This window comes from Ciconia boyciana, chromosome 1 (assembly GCF_034638445.1).
Source record: "Ciconia boyciana chromosome 1, ASM3463844v1, whole genome shotgun sequence".
Taxonomy (NCBI): Eukaryota; Metazoa; Chordata; class Aves; order Ciconiiformes; family Ciconiidae; genus Ciconia; species Ciconia boyciana.
This window is the reverse complement of record NC_132934.1, coordinates 121,994,277-122,019,425: the sequence shown is the minus strand read 5'-3', so window position 1 is coordinate 122,019,425 and position 25,149 is coordinate 121,994,277. Positions and strand designations below refer to the sequence as shown.

Here is a 25,149-nt window from a genome sequence, read left to right as displayed (position 1 = left end):
GTAGGCAGGAGGGTTAATGAAGAGTCTGAGCACCTCTGGCATGCTCAGTACCAAAATTGAGGCAACAAGCTATTATTTTAGGCCCCAGATAGAGCTGCTTTTTATACTTACTTATTAACAAGTGCATTAGTGTACCAGTCACACCAAAATTGCAGTCATTGGAAAACATCATTCTGAGATCCTTGGTCTAAAAAGATTTGCCAGGGACATTAAGGTTTGTCTGCCAAATTAAATATACAGCTTCAAAGTAGGTTTGCAGTCAGGTAGGGACAAGCTATTGCTAAGACCACAAGAGGCACTGTGCATTCCTCAGGGATGAGATGTTTAAGTGTCTAATCACACTCCGGATGCCACATTAAAAAAACAAAATAAAACAAAAAAACCCCAAACCCTGTCCCAAATAAAACCCCCAAAGTCCACCACCACAAATAAAAAAAAGAATGCCTGTCCTCACTGAACATTTTAATTCAAAATGAATCACTAGGTAATTTTTCCCCAACAAAAATACAAAGATATGTATTGCAGTATTCTTTAGACAAACTGCCATTCATCAAACAAATCCTTCTAAGAAGGCAAAAAACTTTTGAGGATAAACTAAAGTATTTCTGCTGCTCAATGCAGAGCTGAGGGGCATGCGGTCTTGGGCATGCGTTCCCCAAAATAAACAAACAACACTCAAACCCCCAGAGCCTGATAAAACAGATTTTTAAATTTTATCTTACAGAAAATTAGGCTCTTGTCAAAAAAATGATTTACAGTAATCTGTGGGGAAGAAAATCCATTATCTGGAGACAAGTCATCTACATCTTTATTCAGCAGCTCAGTAGAGAAAAAATGAAAGACTTTTTCATTTGACTGTCAAAAATAAGATTTACTGTGGTAAGGAGGAAATGTCTGGGGAAAAGGACTAGACTGAGAGGCTGCACATTTAATACTTAGACTTCTTTCTCCTTTTCAGAAGATAAAAATTACAGCCTGGTATCTTTTAAATGCACAAGCATTTTGCCACAGGAGTTTGAGAGCATTAAGTTTCCTGGAAATGCAAAGTCAGGTTACAGAAAATTCCTAGAACATAAAGACAGGTCTGTATGAACATGCTGCAACTAACATGTTTACCTATGGAAAAAAAAGCTACAGGGAGAAAAGATGAGAAGCAATAAAACCAGTTCTAAATCATCACATTTCACAAATGCCATTAGATCTACTCTTTAACTTTCATTATGAAAGTGCACCAATGCTTAATAAAGCACACTGACTTCTTGCTTGCATTTGTCATAGGTATAGCCTTTTGGAAAGTCATAGATTAAACCTCAAATGCTAGCATTTAAAAGCACTTTATTGTACTCAAATATTTGTTTTGAAACAAATTTCAGATTCATAAATCAGAGCCAAGTTGAATACAAGCAAATGAAGCACAGCCCAAGAAACTGGTGAATAAAGAGTAAGAACCACACATTCAAGGCTCTGTGCCTGGCTCTCCGTCTGTGCTTCTGGACAACTCAACGAAATCAGATTACTCACCACTACAAACTCTGCAGAAATTTTGGGCTCACGATCATGCTGCAAATAAACAGTAGACCAAATTCATCCAAGATAGTAATATCACACAGAGGTGAATCTGATATATAAATCTTAATATGAAGCTACCCTAAGACTTTCCCCTCATCTTGAGCATTTATTTCAGTTGTGCTGAAATTTAACTGGCCTCATTCTTCCACAAGGAGGTTCGGTTTTTGGCACCACCTGGCAGAGCTGCCTGCACCTAACCGAGACATCTGTCCAAAGTGACCTACTACAGCCTTATGAGCAAAGCAAGTGTGTACGTTTCTTTAATGTCTTAGCAAAAACATTTCTAACTATTTACAAAAGCACACAGGTTGTTCAGGTTGACACTTTAATGACTGAGCAAAAAGGGACAGCTAGCATTTCATGCCTGTCAGCAAATTCTACCCCTAGTACAACACGGCTGAAATTTTTTGTTCCCAGTAATAACACAGTCTATTTTACTACATGAACCTTCCTTCAATTAGCAATCAGTTTTCTTTACAGTCAGACATTGTCATTACCACACCTGCATTTGTAGATCTTCTTGAACTTCTATTCTTACTTTACTAATTTCCTTAACTTCTAAAGCCACCCTCCCCACAGCGAACAGAAGCTGTGGGCCCTATTCATTAAGGATTTAGAATCCACTGTACTTTGCAGACCACGCAGGTCTGCGAATGGTGAATCTTAACCTGAGAAGGGTCCAAGGCAGGTGGGGAAGCACTTTTATGAACCTCCTACAAGATCTGCAGATGTGAATACATGGAATAGAGAAGGAAGAAGTGATGCCTTTTGCTCTATACAGCCAGGTTTCCAGGGAAACAGAAGGTCAAATGCATCCCTACACAATGAGACTGCGCCCCGAGCAGCGATCTTGCTGATGTCCTAGAGAAGATTAGGTCAAATGCTAACCCTTTTCGGGGACTGGGGGAAGGGGTGGTGAATGGAAGGGAATAAGAGCTCCTAAAATACTAAATTTATTGTTAAAAATAGCACAGCAAGTAGATATTGAATGTCAAATTCTTCCATACCAGCTCCTTGAGATGTATGAGCAACGTACTATGCAGAACTCTCTAGTTATGCTTTCCAGTAAAAGTGTATTTGAAACAAATAACATTTACTTCCATAAAGCTTAACAGCAAATTCTGTAAACATTATGCTCTAGGTATTATAAACAGCAGCTGAAATGTTCATGGGAGCATTTCCAAACTACATAAAAGCCAAGGAAAAAAATGCCTCCCATTAGGACTCTCTAAGAGTCACTTAAAATATCTCATACTTGACAGAAGTTACCTTTAAGAAATGAAAGAGAATTAAACGAAAAATACAGAGCGCATTGTGAGCACACTTTATCTCACAGTAACAAACTAAGAATAGGAGTTTCACAGACCATTAAAAGTATTCAGAAGCTTTATGAGGAGTACTTCATATGAGGAGAAAAACCCCATTAACTGGTAAAGAAGAGAACACAGACTAGAAAAGTTGCCTTCAGTTATTATTCAAGAAGAAGAGAGCATTTAAAATTTAAAGAGCCATCTATCTGAAACTGTTGGGGGATGGTAAAAAAACAGCAATCATCCCTGTACAATGTACCTGTGAGACTTGCAACTAAAAGGTATAGTTCACGTACACCTACATGTGCAGACAATCTCCATGTATAAACCCCTAGCACTGGAAAACATGTGGGATTCCCTTGGGACCCCCCCCCCGACACTTTCCCCAACAGCTCTGATTTGCCCTCACACATGGGAAACCTTAAGAGCTTCTTTGCCAATCTCCCCCTACTATTCTTCCAAAGAACTAGCTGAAAATGTGGCAGACCTGATTGCCCACAGGTCCCTGGGAGCCAAAGGAGAAAGCCTGGAGCAACACACTGGTCTAGGTTTTGGTTACAGTAGAGACAAACATGTACCAGAGTCTTATGGAACGTGAAACAGAGATGAACCTGCAAACACACTCCTAAACAAAGCTGGGCTACAAATGACATTCTGTTATGTGAAGTTATACACAGCTGGTCTTCCTAACGCTCTCTTTTTTGTTCCCTTTCCTTGTTTTTTATTTTTCTCTCATTCTATCTGGATTGCCTCCCTCCTCTTGGGTCACAGCTACATGAGGCAAGAAAGGAATCATCTTCTTACACAGTAGCTAAAGCTTTCTAAGGCATATCTTTTCGCCATTGACATGGCTTTCTACATTACTTAATTTTGAGTACATAAAATGTCTTATCAACTTTTGTTTCAAAAGCATTGGGCAAACATCTTGGTACCAGAGCTTAACCACTTCCAACCTACTTCTAAAATAGTGTTTGAACAACCCTATACTAATAAAGGGAAAGCTTTCTTTTTAGAAACAATTTTAAAAGTCATGAGTTTTGCTGCCACAATGGCACAAGGAAGTATACACGCAATGTTCAGCAACACGAAGAAAGCTTAGGCAGTGCACACACACACACACATACTTCAATCCTGCTTCAACAATGCCTTAAGTGGTCAATCTCTGATGCTGGATTTTCAAACTCTTGTGTCAAGAGAGTCCCTCATGACCCAGGCAGTACGCGTTCCACAGTTTGTGTGTGAGACAGTATATTTACAGCTTAGTGAAGGTCACTACCTTGACAAAATTTAAGCCCTTGAAGTATAAGCTCTCATACAACAGCAAGATCTACTGCCTTGATGCCAGTAAAAAGTGTGATCAATGCATTCTAAAAACTCACTGTATATTTAAAAAAAAAAAAAAAATCATCTATGTATAAACAGCATCTCCACCCTTGAGGATTTCAAAATTTGACAGGCAAGCCCTAAGCAATTTGATCCTATGTCAAATTTAGACCCACTACAAGCAGAGGGTAGGACCATACAATGTCCAGTGGTCCTGTCCCTTCCAACCTAAATTATTCTGTGATGCCACACAAACTAAAGCATTGATTTGTCAGGTGACCTACACCACTAAGCACAGATTATTACCCTCTCCTTTTCTCTTTCCTTTCCTCTTCTTTAATGTCAGTTTTGGTTAAATAAAGCCATATTATATCATGACTAAACTCACTGTCACAGACTGACTGATTGCTCCAATCTCTTCACCTCAGCTTCGTATCCATCCCTTGCTTCCTCTTTTCCCTAGCCATGTGCTTCTACTGTCCTTCCCTCTACCCAAGGGAACATCCCACCTTCCATCCCCATGCCCACAGATGCATGGTTCATTGATGCTATGTCAGCAAAAGGGCTGTTTGCTCTTTCTGCAATGCCCAATACAGGGTTCTCAAACAGTGAGACCCTTCACAAGATACACTTGGCAGCTATCTCATTATGCCATACCTAAGCAAGGAAGGCAACAGCAGGAGATAGGTCAAAATGCTCTGAAGATGCCCAGGAAGACTGGAGGAAAGTAAGAAAACTCAAAAAAAAGAACAGTTTTTACTTGGTTTACTGTAGTAAGATAATCTATTTCAAAACTTTAGTTAAAACAAACTCTTGATTCACTTTGCTTTGATAGAAAGTAAGCTACTGGTTTACTAGTGAAGCACAGAAGACCAATCATTCCCTCAAGTATACGGTCAGTTATAACAGCCTGGCACAAAAGGGCCACATAGATTATCTGATTTCCAGTACTATCATAATAAACATGCATATTAGGAGGCAAAAATCAAAACAGAAAAAGCATTCACTTACACTGGATAGTGTGCAGGAGCAACTTGCATCTTTAGGATCTGAAATACAACACCACACATAGTTAGTAGTGAAAACAAGCATAATGAATAGCTGTTAAAACAGTTATCAGTAGTGTAATTTACCGACAATAAACCAACAGTACAGATAACACAGAAGTAGTCCTGGTAGAAATGTGTAACTGTAACTTTCGAGAAAAGGGAAAGGGCGCTCCACGGTATCCTTCCCATCCTATGACCACATTAAGTGCTATTCTGGCAGTCCAGCTCATTACAGCATTCTAATTATATCTGCAGACCTTTTTACTTCCCAAGATAGGACAGTTACAGTAAAATAAGCATGCATACTAGTATCTCTGAGTCTACCTAGGGACAAGATGGGGCATTCCTTTTTAATTTCTAATTTAAAGTGACAAAACTTGCTCTATCAGCTATAGCACAGAATATGGATGGCATGGGTTGAACAGTAGCACAGAATATACGTTGCAGCCAGGTGGAACATTCTGCTAAGATACGCTTGAACAATTTATACAGACAGGGAACTATGACAGGGCAGTGGACTGAATTCTGAAGTGTTACTCTCCCGGGTATGCCAGAGTCTGGGCATATAAACTCTTTAGACATACACAGGTTCTTCTCCATCTAGCGTTCTAAGAAGTTGTTCTTTAAGTATTGGCATAGCTTGAGGAATATACTTTGCACTGGGTCATTCAGCTTGAACAGCTGGTGTTCTTCACTCATAGTGAGCCCTCCATGGTTCTATCCCATTAAAGCACTTACGTTCAATAAGAAACAGGAAACAAACAATCCCCATCACAGCAATGATAACACCAGGCATCACGAAGGAGAGACCCCAGCATGTAGACACCCAATAAGCAGCAATTAAGGATCCCAAGATATTTCCCACTGAAGTGTGTGAATTCCAGATTCCCATGATAAAACCTCTCCTGCATTTAAAAAAACCCCACAAACATTTCTTATTATTCCAACAATAAGCATTACTATCTTGAGAAAAGTGTATTGAAAATGATTGTTCATTTGAAACATTGAAAATGTGTGGTGTTAGTGAAATATTTGCAATCTTACTGTTCTTTAACTGACCACTTCTTTATGCTACAGTCTTTCACCTGGCAATTTCAAGGCACCTAAATATTAATAGAAGTGTTCTAAATACTTCTCTGTGCATGACAGAACTCATCCTGCATTTAATGGCATTTAAAGGCACCACTAGGGCTTGCATATTTCTGGATAGAGTTTCTTCGATAAAAACAAGTATGCAGATGTTGTGTAGCATGTGCACGCTAAGTCTGATGCTTCTGGGAATGAAAGTCCTCCTGCAAACACATTGCACCGATAATCTGATGCTTTCAGGATATATTAGATTTATCATGCAGAAGAAAACAATCTGTACAGGACAGGTAGAGCAAATTCAGTATTTTCTGATCACATTCTGGACTTGCTAGGCACTAGTAGAAGACAACACCTGCGCAAGCTTGGCTAACAGACATCAGACTGCTGTCTGCTTGGAAATCCCAGATTAGAGCTGCTGTAGAATAGCTCCAGCTGAGCTAATGTAAACCACAGAAACCCCACTGAAGTCAGTCATGACAGTTGGCAGGGGTTTTTTTTCCCCTTGTAAGCCATGGGAAAACTGCCTTACGCTCGGCAGGAGTTTACCTGGAGCAATCTAATTTGAACTGAACCAAATCTCTTCCTTTGGCTGAAGACAAGATCTAAGAGGTCTGCTCATGTTTCACGGAGTTTGTAGCAAAATGAAAACAAGAACCAGATCACTGACGTTCAAACCAGAGCCCTATCCACCAGTCCACTATGCAGCCTCCTAAAAGTAAAGGCTGTTGCTTTTGCACAAAGCAAAATCTGAATAAACGTATTTGTTTTGCACAGACTCGCCAATTTTGTTCGGTATTGTATGACGGCTATCATTCTCTGCATTTTGTAACATTCACCAAAAAGGCTGCAGAGACTATGGAAAACTAGTTTGAGCCTACATCTTCTTAACTATCCAGTGATTTTATATAGGAAGCATATACTTAATTGTTGTATGTCCTTCTCTTGAACCAATTGACAATCACGTTCATTCAGTGGTATGTATCTACAATGGATGGCACTACAGTAGCATTACTGTATGCTACATGCATCAACCACTATCAGAGCCAATGGATTTCGCATGCAGCTCTTGCAAAATTTATGGAAGACTCCTGTATGGTATGACAAAGTAAACATTATGAGTGATCTCTATTCAGGATTAAGAAAAAAATAAAAAAGATTATTTAAAGAAAGTGACAAAAAGAAATGTTAAATCAGTTGCCATATGTATTTTCTTTTTTTAATTAAATCTTCAAGTTTCTGTAAGTATGTTAGGAAAAAAGACATTAGACAAAAAGATACTTTTAGAGTTACACCCTGACAACTGCTTTGAAACACAATGAAAACATGGGAAATTCCACATTGAAATGGGTTAACAACAGCCTTTATTAAAAGTGGTTTTAGACTGTTAATATTTGCAAGAATTAATCTTAATTCAATTCTGAAATATTTCATCTGAAAAATTAAACATCAGACTAAAGAGCTACCATGTTTTGACATGAGAGAGAATATTTCAAACCGATATTTAAACTAATCAGCCTAACAAAGGAAACTCCTCTCAAAGATCTACCTAACTGCTTGTTTTCATCCCCCAAAAAACACTGAAGCAAAAGATATTTAAATTGACTATAATATTACAGCCCAGAATGTGTTGATTTGTACTCCCAAAACTTTGGATTACATATTATTTACCTTCCTTTTCCAAACCAGTTGCCAATACATGTAACGACACTTGGCCAGCCAGTAGTTTGCACCAACCCATTAGCTATCTGAAAGTATATAAAAATAATAACAAATAAACATACCCTATAATAAGTCAGGTTCCTACACAATTCCTGCCGAGTGCTGCTTTGGGAAAAGGAAGCCCACATGAATGCTTTGAATTTAGAAATTTAGTGGGGCGTTTTGAAAGCATTCTTTTCCAAGAATAAACAAGTTACAATGTTTTGCGGAGATTCTTCCCCTCTACCTACGTGTCTCCAATTATTTTATGATTTAAAACACAAAAGATTGTAATTCAATCACATGCTTACCAAAAGTCACATTGCACTGAACTGAACAGGGAAACGAATTCCCCACAAAGAACAACATAATACTTATCTCAATTTGAACATAGGGCAAAGCATGTTTGCAATCAAACAAAGGGGGGAAAAAAAGAAAACTTTAGGGGAGACTGGATAACTTTGAACATTAACTTTAACATGCTTAGCAGACACCTGTAAATAGACTGAGAGGAGAAACTTAACTTGCTATATTCAGGCTGAAGAAAGAACTATTTCAGCCTCCATGTTGCACAGATCATAACCTTAACTCATCTCAACTCCTAAAACGCTCCCTATCTAGAATTACACATTAACACAAAGATCACAATACAATAATTCACACGTACAATGAGCATTTCAACATGCAACGAAACAACCTCACTCTACCCAACAAAAACCAATTAGGCTGGCGGTGCGAGACCACTCTTGGTATTACAGGATTCACTGACCGCATCACGCAATGCAGCATTGGTAGAGATAGTTAGCTTAACCCTAAGGGAGCCAGCTCCTGTCTTGGAAGCCACATAAGCCAAGAGTGCTGGGGCAGTGATGTGGTTAAATGGATGACTTGGTGAAATGGTTATAAAAGCTTGCAGTACTCAAGTTAGTATCGCTGCATGCCACGTTGCACAATGTCATGCAAACGCGCCAGTGGTGAAAGTGCTACTGCAGTTAACACAAAGAAAGCAGCAGTGCAAGGTGCAGACCTGTCCAAAATGACTCAGAAGTGCTAACCATATCCTGCTCCTGACCTAAATTCCCTATTAGGTCAATGGTAAATATTCTTGTGGCACCTGATTAGATCTACAAGTGCTCTGAAAAATCCTACACAATGAATCTCGTTACAGAAGCTGCCTGTTCTCAGCCACACCACCGTGGGAGACTGTTCATCATTAGCAGTATAAATGTAATTTTCCTGCAGAGAAAGCCAGGATGCGTCACTCAGGTGTTGGCAGACTGACAAAAGTAAATACATTTGTTTTAAAACTCGGCCACATGTAAGCTTGCAGAGATTTGATCACTGATTTGACACAGGCTGAAACATTTAATTTGTTTTCAAAGATTTCTTCCACTAAAAAAACATTTTTCAAAATAAAACCTGGGGCTATCCACTCTATCATTTCTGCCTGTCATCAACAACAATGTATGCCAGCATTTACATCCTCCCACCCAACCACTAATCACTGTTTGCAAATGAAAAAAAACCCCAGTACAACACTAAACAGCACCATGGAAACTCAGAGTATCTAAATAACATCATGCCTACCTGGGCCATTATGTAAAACCACAGATTATGTATATTATAGAAATAACCCAATCCAAACATTGCAGTGAAGAGTCCGCTAGCAAGCATCCCGACTGTCAGATAGTATCGGATAGGTAGCCGTTCTCCTATTATTCCACTTGGAATGTGGAAGGAAATAAAAAGAAAGGCAATAATTAAAAATGAAATCATACCTCAAGCCTTCACAAATAAAGAATATTTTGTGTTGTTCAATTCTGGTTGAGGAGAAACTTTACCGGTAACTGCTGTTTTCCTTCACAGCAGCAAATAAGCAATTTTTAGTATTTGACAGGAAAAAAAAAACCCAAACATTTCATGTCACTAATTGCCAAGTGCGGACACCTGCACAACCATCTTTCAGGGAGATACTCACCTGGAGCAAACTGGAAGTCATTTACTTACAGAGTCATTTTCCAAATGACCCGTAAGGTAGGACATGTCACCAGCCATTTCAAGTAAGACTTGTCTCCCTTGCTAACAATTCTAGTTATGAAGATTCTGGTTTCAGTCAATAAAAAGAAGCACCTCCAAACAGCAGTTAATATTGCACATTTTAAGATGGGTTTGGTATTATTTTTTAGGAGGTGTCTGCTTCTTTCCTTTGACTATAGAGAAAGCCAGGACAATCAGTCTAGTCTACATGTGCAAGCTCGAGACTGATTAAGTTTGAGGACATATATTCCAGCATATACTCCTTCATATTCCATAGAAGATTGCAAATTGGAATGCATTCCTGCACAAGGCAGTCAGGATGGGTGCAGGTAAGAAGCCTTCTGTATACCAACAGGTATGATACCACTGGGGACTCAGGATGATGTGGGTTTTTTCCTCAGCAATCAAGTTCTCACTCTCTATACCAGAAACTACAGTAGGAAAAGACAATATCTCAGAAGTAGTACAGCCTCATAAATTAACAGTAAGCGATAAAGCAGGTTTCCAAGAGAGTGATGTTTACCTTAAATACATTCCAATTGCATATGCACACAGAAATGAGTAATCCAGTGCTCCCAGTAACTGTTTGTAGTTGTTCTTATCTAAGAATAATTTTCAAAACAAATTATCAGTTTAAATGTACCAATAACTTCCCATCCATTTTTACATATTACAAGAAAAATGTTAGTGAACATGCACTGACATTTAATTTTCAATAGGCACTTTTAGACTTAAGCATGCATTTTGCAAAACATTTTATTTAACCAAAAAACTCCCCTCTACAACTGAACCTTTTGCCTGTAACATATTAGAAAAATATCAGTAGGACCATTCTTAATTCTACCTTATTCAAAACAGCATTTTGGAAGAGAAGAAACATCAGTTATTAACCAGGTGCCCTTTTCTTATAGGTCCTTAGACAAAAGAAAACCCAAACTTTAATGGACTTTATTAAAAGTGGAAAGATGTGTTGCAAATGTGTGAGGTCCTAACAGTCCCAATGGATTAAAAAAAAAAAAAATCCATCATCATATAGGCTTTTAAGGAATCAGCTTAATATATAGTTTTTAAATGGTTAAAGCCTTTTGCATTTCATTTTCCAACTACTCATAAGGCACAGAGATAGAAGTCTTATTTAAAAAAAAAAAACCAAGGTTCTGCTCTGTACAGCAAATGACCATAATCACAACTAAATGGGACTTGCAGGCAGGATGGAGGGTGCAGGAGGGACTCCACCCAGATAGAAACACCAAGTCTAGTCTCAAGAGACCTGACCTCATACCAAGAAAGACAGTTTATATATTTGCAAGGAGCCACAATTCCCATTGACTTTGAGAATAAAGTCACGGTTATTAAAGCATTCCTTCTTTCAGCATTACTCCCAGCTTGCCAGCTATGTTGCCTGAAAAACAGAGCTGAAAGAACAAGTTTAGAGTGCCACTCCAAAGAGGTAGCTTTGCAATAACCTGTATGTTCATGGGAAAAGGAGGACACTGGAGCTCAGAAGTCTCCATTAAGAAAGCTAACTAGTGTTTTAGACAAGCAAACTCAGTCTCCCCTTGGTTCAGGGACAAGAAACAGCAACCAAGTTTAACTGCATCCCAATACATTTGGAAACATGTGGGACTAAATAATTTCAGTAGACTGATTACCTTGCAGCAGGCAGTTAATACACACAATTTTGTCCGCAGAAAACCCAGAGCTCAGATCTTTAATTATCTTTGAACAAAGTAGGACTTTTTTTTTAATTGCTAATTAAAAAATAATTAGAAAGGATGGCTGGCACATTGACAGAATGGGCTATTCTACTTCACTGATATTCTTGGTAGTGATAAAAGTGTCAAGGAATGATTCAAAATCTCTATTAAATTCAAATACAATTAAATTCAAATTTAATTGTAAGTAGGCAAATATTTTTTCTGTTTAAGTGAAAAGCCAGGTTCATAAGCTATTCAGTAAGTTGTCAACTCTATTCTGCACTAAAGTCTCCCATTCTTCTCCATTAAAATGGGGAGAAAAATACTATTTCTGGCAGATAAGGACTCTGAAAAGTTCCAATTTAGATAAACACCAAGTGATTTCATTTAAATGATTGCTAGACCGTGAATTAAAACAGCAGAGATTATTCTTCACCCTTTTTTTCCTTAATAGACATTCTAAAGACAAATCCCATTTTCTGACTGAAAACTGATCTACTGAAACCATCTCATAGTTGTAACAGGTAAAATAACGTTAGTTGTTTAAGTGACTTTAAGTAGGAAAGACATCATAAGGTAAGTCACAACTTAACTTTCTTTGGAAAAATCAATGAGAACATGGAAAACAAAACACCCCTCCCATATACATCTCCTGAATCCCTCCACACATGAAGAAGAAACAGCAAGAGGCAAATAATCTAATTATTAATATCAGCTCATTATTACAAAAGAAAAAACACAAAACCAAAAAAACAACCCTTACCAAATGGCTCCCAACCGCACTGAGATACATTAGATGGCTTTTTGACAGGCTGAATCTGGGCAGCATATTCTTTGTAGGAGTTGAGTCCAACTTCATGTGAAGCAGCACAATGCTTATGCAGCTCTCCCTGATACGGAAAGGAAATTTGAAAACGGAAAATTAACTCGTGACTGTTTAATCCCCATACAGCAACAAATTTAACAATTCTAGCTCTATGTGAACCTGTGTCAAACCCACTGAAATCAGTAAAATTCTTAGCCATTATTAATTGCTTGGTATTTTGCTGGGTGAAGCCACCGTTACATGAAAGAGTAATTACATGGTTAGAAACAACATGCTATAGGGAACTGGTGTTTCTGATACCACAGAATTCCAAAATTCTTCACTAACATCAAACTACTTTGCCCATTGTTACTCATCAGTTATACACAATACAGGCCTAGGGGATTTTATTTGTGTTTGGCAAGTTATACAGGCCGAAGATTAAACTAACAAACCTAGAATTAGATAATATTTTGCCACCAGCTTCACTGGAAACGGAGTCCCAAGTGTATAGATAACTATGACTATGATGCTCAACAGTACCTGGAACAGTCTTGTAAATGGCAGTAGAATTTTATCACACTTGACTCATTAATTATAAGCAACTTTTCTCAAACATATGAATATAAACCTGTAAACTCTTAAATATCTATAATTAGATTAATTCACATGAATTAAGTGTAGGCATAACTGTTTCAAGTCTTAGGCCCAAAGATTAGACATATATGCAGTATTAGAGGTGTGGTCTTACTAAAGTTTATCAAGTAAATGTCACTGCATACTAGTTTTATCAGTTTTTTATCTTTTAAACTATTCCAAGTTAAACACTGCCTTTCACAAAAGGAAATACTGAAAAAGACGACTACTTCCGTGTTTGACAGGAGTAGAAGGATGTTTAAACAAGGACGCAACCTTGCTTACCTTAACTATACTAATAGGTTTCCTTGATAAATGGAAGCTGGCATACAACAAGAAAGTGAGAGAGAAAATGAAGGCTCTATACCTACAATATATATAAAAAAAAAAGAGTATTTGAAAATTATTTTATTCGGATTTACTTTTAGCACTAAGTTACATAAAAACATTACACAAGTCATTGGTAATCTTGGCATAGATGAAGACAACTTTTTTCATGTTCTCTAACAGCCTGAAGAACCACCCTAGCATTACGCTGCTTTACAACATCTGCTCTGATCTGGCTTTGGGAGGGAGCTTGCTAGCACACAGGTATGGGCAGGACAACACGGCAGTGCTCTGGAGTCCACAGAGCTGATCTGCCTTGTTTACAACCTTCCTTTGGGGGCTATTAAAAGGCAGTTCAACATTAAACATACTGATAATGAGGTTTCACGTTTCACTGTCTCATCCGGTTCTCTGGTACAATTAGAATATAAATGATGGCTCTGAACTGTTGGTTTGGCTACTGTGGGTTACTACTTCTTGCTTTCCTTACTGCTTTTAGGATTTTGCTTTACTTTTGCCTTCCTCTGTAACAACAGAAATCAGCCATTTCTAGAGATGGATGGGGGGACTGACCTTGACTGTGTGTACTGTCAGCTGGAGCACATGAACACAATTAACCAGCTTTGGGATTGGGAAGGAATTTTCCCTTGTACCTCACTGGCATCCTTGGGTCTTTCTCTGCAGTTCATCTGAACTAAAAGGGCATCTCAAACTCCCTGTCACTGCAAGCGTTAAAGATAACAATCTGATCTATTCTCTACCTGCAGCATGTTTCAGTTGTTTAAGAAGGAGAGTATTTTGTGGATTTGTGCTTTTACACAGAGATCAGAGCGTATCTACTGGCTCCTTCTAGCCTTGATCTTAAAATTAACATCTGTAAATAAAAGTACACGTATACATACAAATATCTGATATCACACAGTCTACTATGGTCCCTAATTTTAAATTAACCTTTTCCAATCATTTTCTGCCTTATAAACTTTTACATAACAAGGGTCTTGTTTTATAGTTCTGGCATATTCACAGAGACATTAAAAAAAAAAAGAGTTATCCCACGAGTTGAGTTATTCACCCCTGTAACTGAAAACATCCTCACAAGTGATAAAACTGAAGTGACTTTGTCCTTGCTGCTCTACTAGAGAAAGCATGTGATAAAATTGCTCAAATGGGAAGTGCTTGGTTTTTCATTTGTTGTTTTTTTGTTATTCACATGCAATTCACTCAGTATTCTATCTCAGAAAGCACAAGAACTGATGCCATCCAAATTCCAGGATTAGTTTTCCTGAAGTAAAGAGTTTTTTGTTTTGTTTTTTAATATTACAGTAGGAAGAACTAAAACTGTAATTCTACAAGTCTATATTACACATCAAATTATGGGGGAAAAAATACACTTCTGGTTAAGAAAAGAAAGCTAACCTCGAGCACCCCTCCCACCTAAGAGTTTGAAAATAAAAATCTGAAATTTATCCCTTCAAATACATACCTTGTAAAGAAAAGGACAAAAGGCTTAATTCTCTAGCACACTCGACCAGTAAGGGTCTGTCTGGGTTCCCCCAACAAAGTATCTCACTTTTTACATCAGCAATATTTATTTATTATACAACTGACTATATTTTCTTGCTGTATATATTAAGCAACAAAAAAGCAAAAATAGAGCACGGCAACAGTATCATCTTCCCCAAACTCACATTGTCCAAAACAAAGATCACCACCACACTTCAAGACTTACCACTGATCTCGTGAAAATGAAGTAATGAAGCGAATCCCAGGAGGAAGCTGAGCCATCTACTCTACAGCTGGTATCAAGTTTTAGGCAACACAATTATGTACTTGTGACGTTATCCGTTCTTCAGAATGCGTAACAAAGATTCTCCCAAAGCCGTGTGCAATGGTAGGCTGTTAGCAAACTTAGAAGATATGCTGCTGAGTTGATCTCCCTGTCAGATTTTTTCTTATACCTTCAGTCACGAAGTGGCAAATTCTTCACTCTGCCTTTGCTAATTGCTGATCTTCAATAAGAGAAGCTGATAAGTAAATATTCTTATCGAGTTATTGTAGTATTTTCTAATCATAACATTTGAATCAGCAATTATCTATTTCAGAGACAAGTAATTACCATAACTAACCTTCCAGACATCAAAAGTGCAACAGAGACCTTTAAGCCAATATAAATCGCAGCCTCTTCTGAATTTTATCATGTATAATCTATTTTGAGAAGTCAACACAGTATAAAGCAGTGGGGACACAAGGGAAAGATGCATTTAGAACATGATCCAAAGCCAGCTGACATCAAAACACTCTGCTTTTGTCCCAGAAAGACTACAAATAGGCAATTCCCCACCTTACAGAGATCTATTTTAACGCATCAGAAACATTCATGAGGTTGAAATTTGTTCAAAAATGACTGTAGTGTTTTCAGCCCAGAATAGAGACTCCTCCAGCTCGAGAGTGGGTGCTGCTGAACAATTCTGCCAGCAAGGCTTGACCAGCACTCTCTCTTCCAGCCCGATTTCCCCATCCCAGTATCAGTGCTGCACAAAGCATCACATTGTCAGAAAACTTGGAAAAGAAAAAAAAAAATGGTTTTTTCACCACTTGAGCTCCCTACACCAGCTCATCCAGCACAAGGGAGAAGGCAGGCTCACGTGCGTACGTGACGTGCAGGGAAGAGTGAGACTGTGGCAGCATCAATTCAGTTTGGTTTAAAATCTTGTAGAGTTCCTCCTGTTTCTTCAAATTTGGGCTGAAGCCCCTCAACAGAAAAAGATGCCCTTTATTACATTACAGGTACTGCAACAGGAACTAGCTGCACTGTTATTTTGCAGCAAGTCTGAGCCAACTGGTGAGTAAGATGACAAAAGGCACTGCACGTGAAAGGTGTGTCTACAACTCACGCATGCAACCCAAGCCTCCCTGTGTGCTAACAGCAGAGCCACCCAGCAGGATGCCAAATAACACACCAAGGTCTGCAACATAGCCCCTACCCTCCCGGTAGCCCAGCTAGCGTGCTTAACACCCGCACCAGCCACTGCCATGCTCCTGATGGGAAGCTGGTAGGAGACAGGACTAGCTCTCCTGGTAAGCGACAGGAGGTGAGCTAAAGCAAAATTTCCTTTGAAGAAAACACCTGCCAAGACCAAGGGTTTGTCTTAAACTGGGAATTGTAGAGGCTGCCTCAGGGCAGGCAAAGGTATGAGCCCCTCTCCTCTCATCTTTATTGCCCTATCTTACTACAGAAATCAAAACTGCTCCTCTTCAGCCAGCTGAAAGACAACACCAAACAGTATCTGCTGGGTCCAAGCTGGCAACTTGAAAGCTTCACTATCCGCATGGGCTTTTTCCCCAGGAATGGAGGAAAACTACCACCTCGTCACATAACACAGTATCCCACCAAAAGATGAAGGGTCTGCTCCTTTATGCTAACACATTTTTGTCATACCTTTAATTTTTCCAGTGTCCTGGTTCAGCTTGACACCTCCCGCCCCTGAAAGGGCACTGACTTGCTAATCTTGTTTGGCATGTTCCACCTCACCCCTGCCCCTGAATCAGGTAACTGGTTGTGCAATGATCAGCAAACCCCATAATCATTCCCACCCAACATGAATTTCCTACCTCTCTGAGGCTGCAGAGGTTAGGGAAAGTGCAGCCCTACACCTGCCTCCCCTCTCCCATCCCCAGCTGCAGGTCCCTGCCTCCCTCTGTGTCAGACCTTGTAGTCATACAGCCATGGTTCAGGTGGCTGATCCATCAGAAAACCTGCCCTGAAAAACACCTGATCCAACAGAGAATATTAACTAACTGTGTGGCCACAAAGCTGCTAGATAGGATGAATCCGAACCAGCAGGAGCACAAAGGCAGGGGCTAAAGGTGGGACTGCCCCTTACAGCCACGGCTAGCGAGTTAGGTCAGCTGAACTCTAATTTCAAACCAACAACTGCTTGTCAGTAATTTTGCATTTGGTTGAAAGGAGCTGTGGATAGCTCCAGCGGGAGAGGAAAGGTAAGAAGAGGTCGGCACAAGCAGCCCAGAGGAGGAATGAACTTTTCTTCCAGCAGTAACAGATCTGTTTCAGGGTGATCCCAAATCCCATCTCCCCTCTCTCACAGTTATCCCAAACACCCAAACTATTATTTAACTGACCACACTTTAAGTGAGGTGACAGAAATATCTACTGGGAAAAAACTGAGAGGCTGGCAAAGAAGAAAAATCTGAGGTCATAAACCTCTTTAAACAGTTCCCTTACAATATAACGGGACAAGGCAACTGTCACACAGAAAAGTAATTGTTTAGCAAGTTACTATTTAACAGCTTTAGTGTAAGCAGAAAAAGATTTCATGCATCTTACAAAAAGGTTTCAATGCTAAGTGGTCACACAAGGTTGCACATCTGTGCACCTGCTGCACAGATCATACTCACACCACCTCCTTACAGCATATCCTGGCCATAAATCCAGAGTCACAAGGCCCTTGCAAAGACGACTGGACTATCAGCAGCATTTAGAGAATTGCACCCTAAGTCTATTTGACAGGGGCTGATTTTATTTTATCTACTGCAGGCAGAGCGACCTGAGTTCTCATTTACTCATCAACAGCTTATCCCTGTCCCCATATATCCATAAGTTCCTCTGACATTCATGTGCTTTTAATAAACAAATAAAACTTCCCCCACAAAAGCAAAGAAACTTGGGGCAATAAAACTTGTGGTAACAGGTTATAAAGACTGCATCCTGCTATAAATTAAACCAGATTGCTGTAAAAAACCCCAAGGTATTCTTCAGAAATGACATTAACAGGCCACAACACATAACTGGTAGTTTACCAACTCATCCTTTATATTTCCGTTTTACTAATGAAGCCCAAGGACAAGCTCCAATTCAATCACTCGAACTGGTTTTCTGTTCTTTCATTTTCAGCAACTATTTAACCTGACAATGAAAACAAGTACTTTTCCTTCCTCCTTGTTGTACTGCAATGTATAAAGCAATATTCTGGTACTTACTTTGAATCCATATTTACCTTCCAAATTTTGTATTGCTTCTTCAGGCTTCCCGCTGCGCTGGCTGAAACATAGCTCCCTCCCTGTTTCAAGAAAATACGGTCATTCGTGACTGGCCTTTACCACTGCAAATACTGCAGACCTTGGCTCAGCTGTGCTGCATGCTGGAGCCACGGAGCGAAGCTCCTGCCTGGCCCCTGCCCCGCCGTACGCAGCTCCCCTGGAGGGCAGACATTAATTCTGTGTATGCAGAGGCAGTGGGTAGTGCCAAGTCCTCATCGGGGCGTCCTTAAGGACTCCAAGGGCCTTTAGACACAGGCAGATCAGATGCATATTGTGCTTAATACCCAACAGCTCAGCACCTGAGCCATAAAATGCCAAATCCATCAGCTTTGGACCTTAAATGGCCATATTCCTTCCATTTAATACAAAACGTGGAAAACGGTTAATCGTGGCTTAACAACAGGGGACAAGAGTCCTTGTGAATACACAGTGAATCCACACCTGCGTCCCAGGACCCTGCGTTACCAACCGCACCACACCAGGGGCTACCGCAAGCCCAGATGACCCCCTGGAAGCCAGGGCAGCCACGCAGCCTCCCTAAATGCCGAGCCAGGCCGAGGACAGCACACCCTCACCCCACGGTCCCGCGGGGCCAGGCCGGGAGCTGAGCCAGCGGAGGGCGGCAAGCACACGCCTCTCCCCCCGCCGGCCTTCCCCTGCGGTACGAGGCGCGGTGGCCTCCGGGAGCCCCCACTCGCACCCCACGGGGAGGTTTCGGGCAGTTCAATGCCAGCCGAGGGCTGGTCTCTGCCCCCGGGTTACAACTGCTCAGCCGGCTCCCGCCTGCAGCCGCGCACCCTCAGGGGCACAAGCACAGAACTACTCCCTCCGCTACCAAAACCTAGGGGCGCCCCAAAACAATCCTCCCCCGGCCGGGGCCCGACTCCGCCGGCTGGGGCGGAGGAAGGGGCTCTCACAGCAAGCCGAGACTCGAAGAAATAAAAGGGGGAACGCCAGACAAAAGGTGAAGGAAAGAAATCGGACGGCAGGGGCGGCGGTGGCGGCAGGGGCGGTGAACGCCTGAGCCCCGGCAGCACCGCAGCCGCCTTCCCAGCGCCGCCGGCGGCGAGCTGGGGCCGCCGCGCCCCGGGCACCCCCTGCCCACCCACCGCCCGCGGGGGAAGGGGCCACCGCCACACAGGCGGGAAGCGGCGGCGACGCCCCCGCTCCGCTCCGCCCCCGCCGCGGGCACGGCAGGTGCACGGCCGCCCCCCGCCCGCCGAGCCTACCCGCTGCCGCTGCTCTCGCCCTCCCGCCGCCGGTAGCTTCCTGCTTCCTGCCTGGCCTGCGCCACGCCGAGCCGGGCGCGGCTGCGGATCGCCGCCCGGCCGCGGGAGCTGCGCGGCGGACGGGTCTGCCCGGGCCCCTCCCCTGCCCGCCGCGCCGTGGAGGAGGAGGAGGAGGAGGAGGGCGCCCCGTGGCGGCGGGGCGGGCCACGGCACGGCACGGCTCGGCGGCCGGGCACCCCGCCGGGGCGGCCGGTAGGAGTCGCGCCGTGGGCTGGTCCGTGCCGGCAGCGGGCCCCGCGGAGGCTCCGGGCCGCCTCTGTAAGGGCCGGCGAAGCCTGCGGGGCGAACGGCTGCCCCCGGCCCGGCCTCCCGCGCTGGCCGCGGCTCCCCGGGCCTCGCCGCCGCGGGGCTGAAGGGGCGGCGGTGGCGGCTCCTCGGCGGGGCCCCACACCGCCCAGCCCGCTGGGGAGCCGCGGAGGGAACAAGCCGCTCCTTGAGCCGCTGCTGCCTGACGTCCCCGCCGACCCACCTGTCGCCCCGGCGGCCTCCCCTGCTCCAGCGTGGCGGCCCGACGCCCTCTGCGTTGCCCGGCATCGCCAGTGCGACCCCCAGGCGGGCCGCTGGCCCCGGCCCCGGCCCCGGCTCGGGTGGGTGTGCACAGGTGCTTCACTGCAGCACTCTCGGCTGCCCGCCTGAAATACGCGAAGGTATTTCTGGTGCCAAACCGCAAACGTTCAGCAATCATGCACCAGGTCATCTGAAAACTGACGGAAAAATTCGGTGGCACTTCTTTAAAAAAGAAAGACTTTTTTATTTTATTTGCCTTCTGGTTTCCTGATCCTGCAGTGCTTTTTCATTTTCAGCAGCCATATATATTTCAAAGCTTAGTTACTTACATAAACGTGCACTTTCAGCGGCAGGTGTATTTCTTTACCGTGATCACCTCACCAGTGTGGGTAACCCTACGCTGTTTATTTCATCCAAAACGGAATAGCTGCTAACAGTTATCTTGTGCAAGTTTTAATTTATCTGTATAATCGTCCCTTGTAGAGTACCACCTGCCTGGCGCAAGCAACCCCCTTAAGGCACTCACTAAAATGTCTGGTTTTGTCTCTTCCCTCTCCTCTTGCAGTGCCTATGCTGCTAACACCAATAAAAGAAACTCTGACTCCCAGTATGATATTACTTAGGCCCCACATTTCAAACACCTAGACATGTGCTTGGCTTTGCTCCACGATCCCAGTGGCATCATTCCTTCACTTTCACCCAGTCAATAAACAAGCCCTTCTCCTGTACGATAACGTTTGCAGAACCAGGGTCTCAAGAGTTGCACCAGACCATTGCAAATGCAGATGGGTGTTGCACAATCTGCTGCTTGTTGAGCTTGCCACTGGCAGATGTTGACTCCTGCTCAGGCTCACATCCTTCTAGCTGAGATTTGCAAGCGGTGAATCAGAGGTTAAAAAAAAAAAGTCTTCATCTCCCCAAATGCTACAAAGTTCCTACTAGAAAAGCTAATGCACTGCTCTTGATTAGCATCAATCTGATCTTCTAAGAAGATGCTTTTGGTTCACAGATAAAAGCAAAAGCCGCTACTCAACATCAAAAGGTCTCATGTTAGCACAGCTTTTACAGAACCATCGTGCAGTGTAAGAGAAACCACAGTTTCATCCCATGTCTCGAGGAAAGGACAGTGCGTAGTTGCTTTTTGACAATACAGTCCCATGTCCCTTGTGAATCCAAAAGAAAAATCATCTGCCGCAAACCCCCATCATGAAACGGCTGATGCCCTGGGCAGCAGGGCTAAGTTTAGCCGACTGGTAACACTTGGGAGGTGGAGCGTAAGCAGGCATATCCCAGCGCTGCTTTAGCTCTCTATGGTTTTTGTCCCCCGTATGACGGTGCATGAGCCGGACAAGGAAATACTTCAAGCCTCGTTATTCTTCTGCGCAGGCTTATCATGGAAATGCCATTGTCTTACGGAGAGGGTATTTGTTCTCTGGGGTGGAAAAGCGCACACTAACATCAGATATAGATGGGGTAATTACAGCCAGAGCAGAGCATCTACGAATGTTGATGTTTGTCCTTTCTGCTGTAACAACCATTTAGCAGAGACAAAACTAGGCAGGGAATGCTCCTCTAGGAAAAGGGATCTGCCTGAATCATGTGGCTGCACTTTTGCACCAGCACGGGAAGGCACCCAGGTACCATCTAGTCTGACTGGCACACGCACAGACAAAAATGAAGATTTGTCTCTTTACAGCAGAAAAGGTCAGACCCCTTGCAGTGCATTTGTTTGTATATGTGATTAACTATCCCAAATTATCACAACAACTATCATCATCGTGCAGGATCCTCATATTTTTTCAATTTATGTCCACTTGGCCCTTTGTAAGTTCCTTAAAGAATTTAACCTTGCTTGAGCACCTTTCTATCTTCAGTTACAAGCAACTTGCAAAAAAGCACGAGCCAGCTAGCCACAAAAACCCTTGATATTTTTCCTACTTAAAGTAGAAACTGCATCTCCCATTAAAATAAAGGTCTCTCCTAATCCATTCCCCTAACATCACAGAAACCTGCTGGCTGCCACACTTGGCACAGCTGCTCTCTGCTATGCCAGTGCTGGCCACCAGCAGCTCCAGTTGCCAGAAGCCATCAACTAAGTAAGAACGCAGAGAGAAGGAGCAGCATGAGCTTGTGCTGCTGGTTGCACAACAGCCTGCTGGTGTAGAGTATCAAAGGAGGGCCAGAGGTCCGTCAGAGAGAAAAGGTCTACAGCCAGGAGTAAATGGTTAAAAAACAGAACACAAACCCCATTTTTTAAAATAACATATGTAATCTAGAGCCTCACAGAGAAGAACAGAAATGACATTTTGCCAGTTCCTTTCCAGAAGGAAATACAAATGAAGGATATGGTCCAGTAAATGGTTGTATCGGGTAGCAAGCGTGGCAGCAGCTTTGCTTTCTAAGCCTCTGGCAATGTTCATACTAGAGGACAAAGAAAAGGGCGTGCTCTTGTCTGCAAAACCAAACAGAAGTAAAGATGTATGAGCTGACAGATGCTTACGTATGCTTCTGCTGGCCCTTCTCTCAGGAAAGATAATCTAATTTCCTGGTTGACAGTTAAATTTTACTTCCACTGAACAAGAGTGGTGCTCTTAACTCCTCAGGTCCTGATGTAGCAAAATACTTTGAAGTCAGTGGATATCAGCATAGTCTTTCCTTTGCAGAATAGGTGATGCTGGCTGAACAGGTCTGAATGCAAACTATTGCATCCTTTAGCTGATTAATGTATTTATTTTCTTTCCAGTAAATTGCACAAGTATATTTTATGATTTATAATTGCACAGATGGAAAAGGCTAATCTGTTTAGCCACTGAGTGATCTTTTTGTCTTAGGGCACCAGAAACGTTCATAACTTCTTTACATAATAATGGGTTGTTATTTTACTATATAAAAATCAACATTTACTTTATTCCACACAAATAGCAGGATTCTCAGGACTGATGTAATCACAGCTTTTAGTTGCCTTTATTAGTTTTACATGCTTTGTTTTCCCAACAGAGCAGCTGGGATATTGTATAAGCAATTCACATCAACACTGGGTGCAATCCAAATATAACCTGCCATCAAGCTTTGGCAGACAAAAAAAAAATAATATCCAAAAGAGCCAAAAAAGAAAGAGGCTGTGAAGGATATGCCTGTATGGCTGGGAGTAGACAGGTATAGCCCTGCTGCGGCATACTCAGAAAGGGCTGGAGGTAAGCCAGCTGTGGTCTGGAAGCTATCTAGCTGAGTTAGCACAGTGTCCTGCCTGTTGATGAGAAATTTTAGCGCTGGCACAATGCCACACTAATATGACTACATAGTTTCCAGACTGGTACTTTCATCACATCTAGCTTGCCAGAAAGCTAGTGAGAATCACCAGTCAGTATCTTTAGAAAAAGAGACCAGCGTACAAGACCACTGGGCCAGCACTGCCTTTTCCTCAGCCAGAGCAGGACAGTACCCGAGTACTGCAGGCTACTTATGAAGACAAAAACCTATAGCAAGTGGAATGTGGAGGTGGGGGGGGGGCAATAAAACTGCCTCCAGGCCCCCTACGTAAAGACAGATATTGCTACGACTGCAGGAGACATGTAGGAATAATGGCGTTTATTTGAACCCTGTGAGTTGCCTATCAGTCTCCTGTTCCATTCAGAAAACTGAGACCAGGGGTGCTGGCAGCATGCTACTCTGACTCTCCCCAAGGCTTTCCAGAGCGGTGGAGAGTGGGACTGTTAAATCACCTCGTGCCGTCTGAGGAAAGATCTGTAAAAAAAGCGGTTATAGGAACAGTGGTGTCTGTTGGGGTAGGATCTACTGGACGGAGTCCTAGCAGAGCTGCTGGATGTGACCTGTTGCTACAGGGATCGGTGGCCCCTGCAGCTAGGAGGGAGGTTCCCTGCTTAGAGACCCAGACCAACTCTCATACCTTCAGCCACCTGCTCACAGAAAAATGAACAAGAATCTACTGAGAACGCAGAATTTAAAAAAAAACCACAACCAAGCTGTATTATTATAAACGGAATCTGTAAAACAATATATAGACCATCTTTCATTACAAAAGAAAAACATCTATTTTGAGGAACTTACCTTGAATTTAATTCTGCTTCCAGCAGGAAATGGGAGAGTTTCCCTTGTTACTTTGCCCTTATTTCTACTCTTCTTAAATTGCCTGGAGAGATGAGTGGAAGTGCGCAAAATGGCTACGGAAACAATCGCTGAGGAGTAAACAGATTGAAATAGGCAGGTAGACTACTGATAGATTTCATTTCTCCATGCTTGCAAACTTGATCACTGGAATGTAGTTATATGAGAAGGGAGGACTGAGGCATATTTTAATAGAAATCAAATACCAGAACAGTTACAAATACCATGGTAAAATAGAAAGCAGACCACAACAGAGAGCTTACACTAAAGCAATTGCCTTGCAAGTCATGTATAAGAAGGTGAAGTATGAAGGTATTCCAGCTGACAGGAATGAGGAGGCAGCAAGTTAGTTCCATCTACCTCAATCGTTTCATTCTTCTCTGTTGAATTCATTCTGAGTTACCAGGTTAGGACTTCAGATGGTATGGACAAAAGGATTGGGCTGCTTTAGCTTTATGTCATTACAAGCTATGCCTAAATAAGGAAGCTTAGGTTTGGGGTTTTGTTTATTTAATGAAACAAAGCCTGCTTCCAGAAAGAAGTAGAGAAAAATGTTATATTAACACTACTTTTTCTTATACTGACCATGAGATATTTTTTCATCCCATGAATGCCAACTGCTTTCTTGGT

General features: G+C 42.2%; 1 protein-coding gene across 5 annotated transcripts in view; it reads right to left on the bottom strand.

Moving 5' to 3' along the window:
• SLC37A1 (solute carrier family 37 member 1) overlaps nt 1-24,701 on the bottom strand; it is a 44,785-nt gene extending 20,084 nt beyond the window's left edge. The window contains exons 1-11 of one of the 5 annotated variants that reach the window (XM_072847090.1): nt 24,463-24,701; nt 18,539-18,618; nt 15,270-15,549; nt 13,499-13,580; nt 12,536-12,662; nt 10,599-10,677; nt 9,626-9,761; nt 8,009-8,085; nt 5,990-6,156; nt 5,214-5,251; nt 1,522-1,560 (exon numbers count right to left, since the gene is read on the bottom strand). In XM_072847090.1, coding sequence (XP_072703191.1) covers nt 1,522-1,560; nt 5,214-5,251; nt 5,990-6,156; nt 8,009-8,085; nt 9,626-9,761; nt 10,599-10,677; nt 12,536-12,662; nt 13,499-13,580; nt 15,270-15,325 — 801 coding nt within the window. In that variant the 5' untranslated portion in view covers nt 15,326-15,549; nt 18,539-18,618; nt 24,463-24,701. Of the gene's footprint in view, nt 1-1,521; nt 1,561-5,213; nt 5,252-5,989; nt 6,157-8,008; nt 8,086-9,625; nt 9,762-10,598; nt 10,678-12,535; nt 12,663-13,498; nt 13,581-15,269; nt 15,550-18,538; nt 18,619-19,827; nt 19,979-24,462 lie in introns of those variants that run through there. The other 4 variants (XM_072847082.1, XM_072847097.1, XM_072847106.1 and 1 more) reach the window with 4 other exon arrangements.
• Nucleotides 24,702-25,149: the final 448 nt, after the last annotated feature.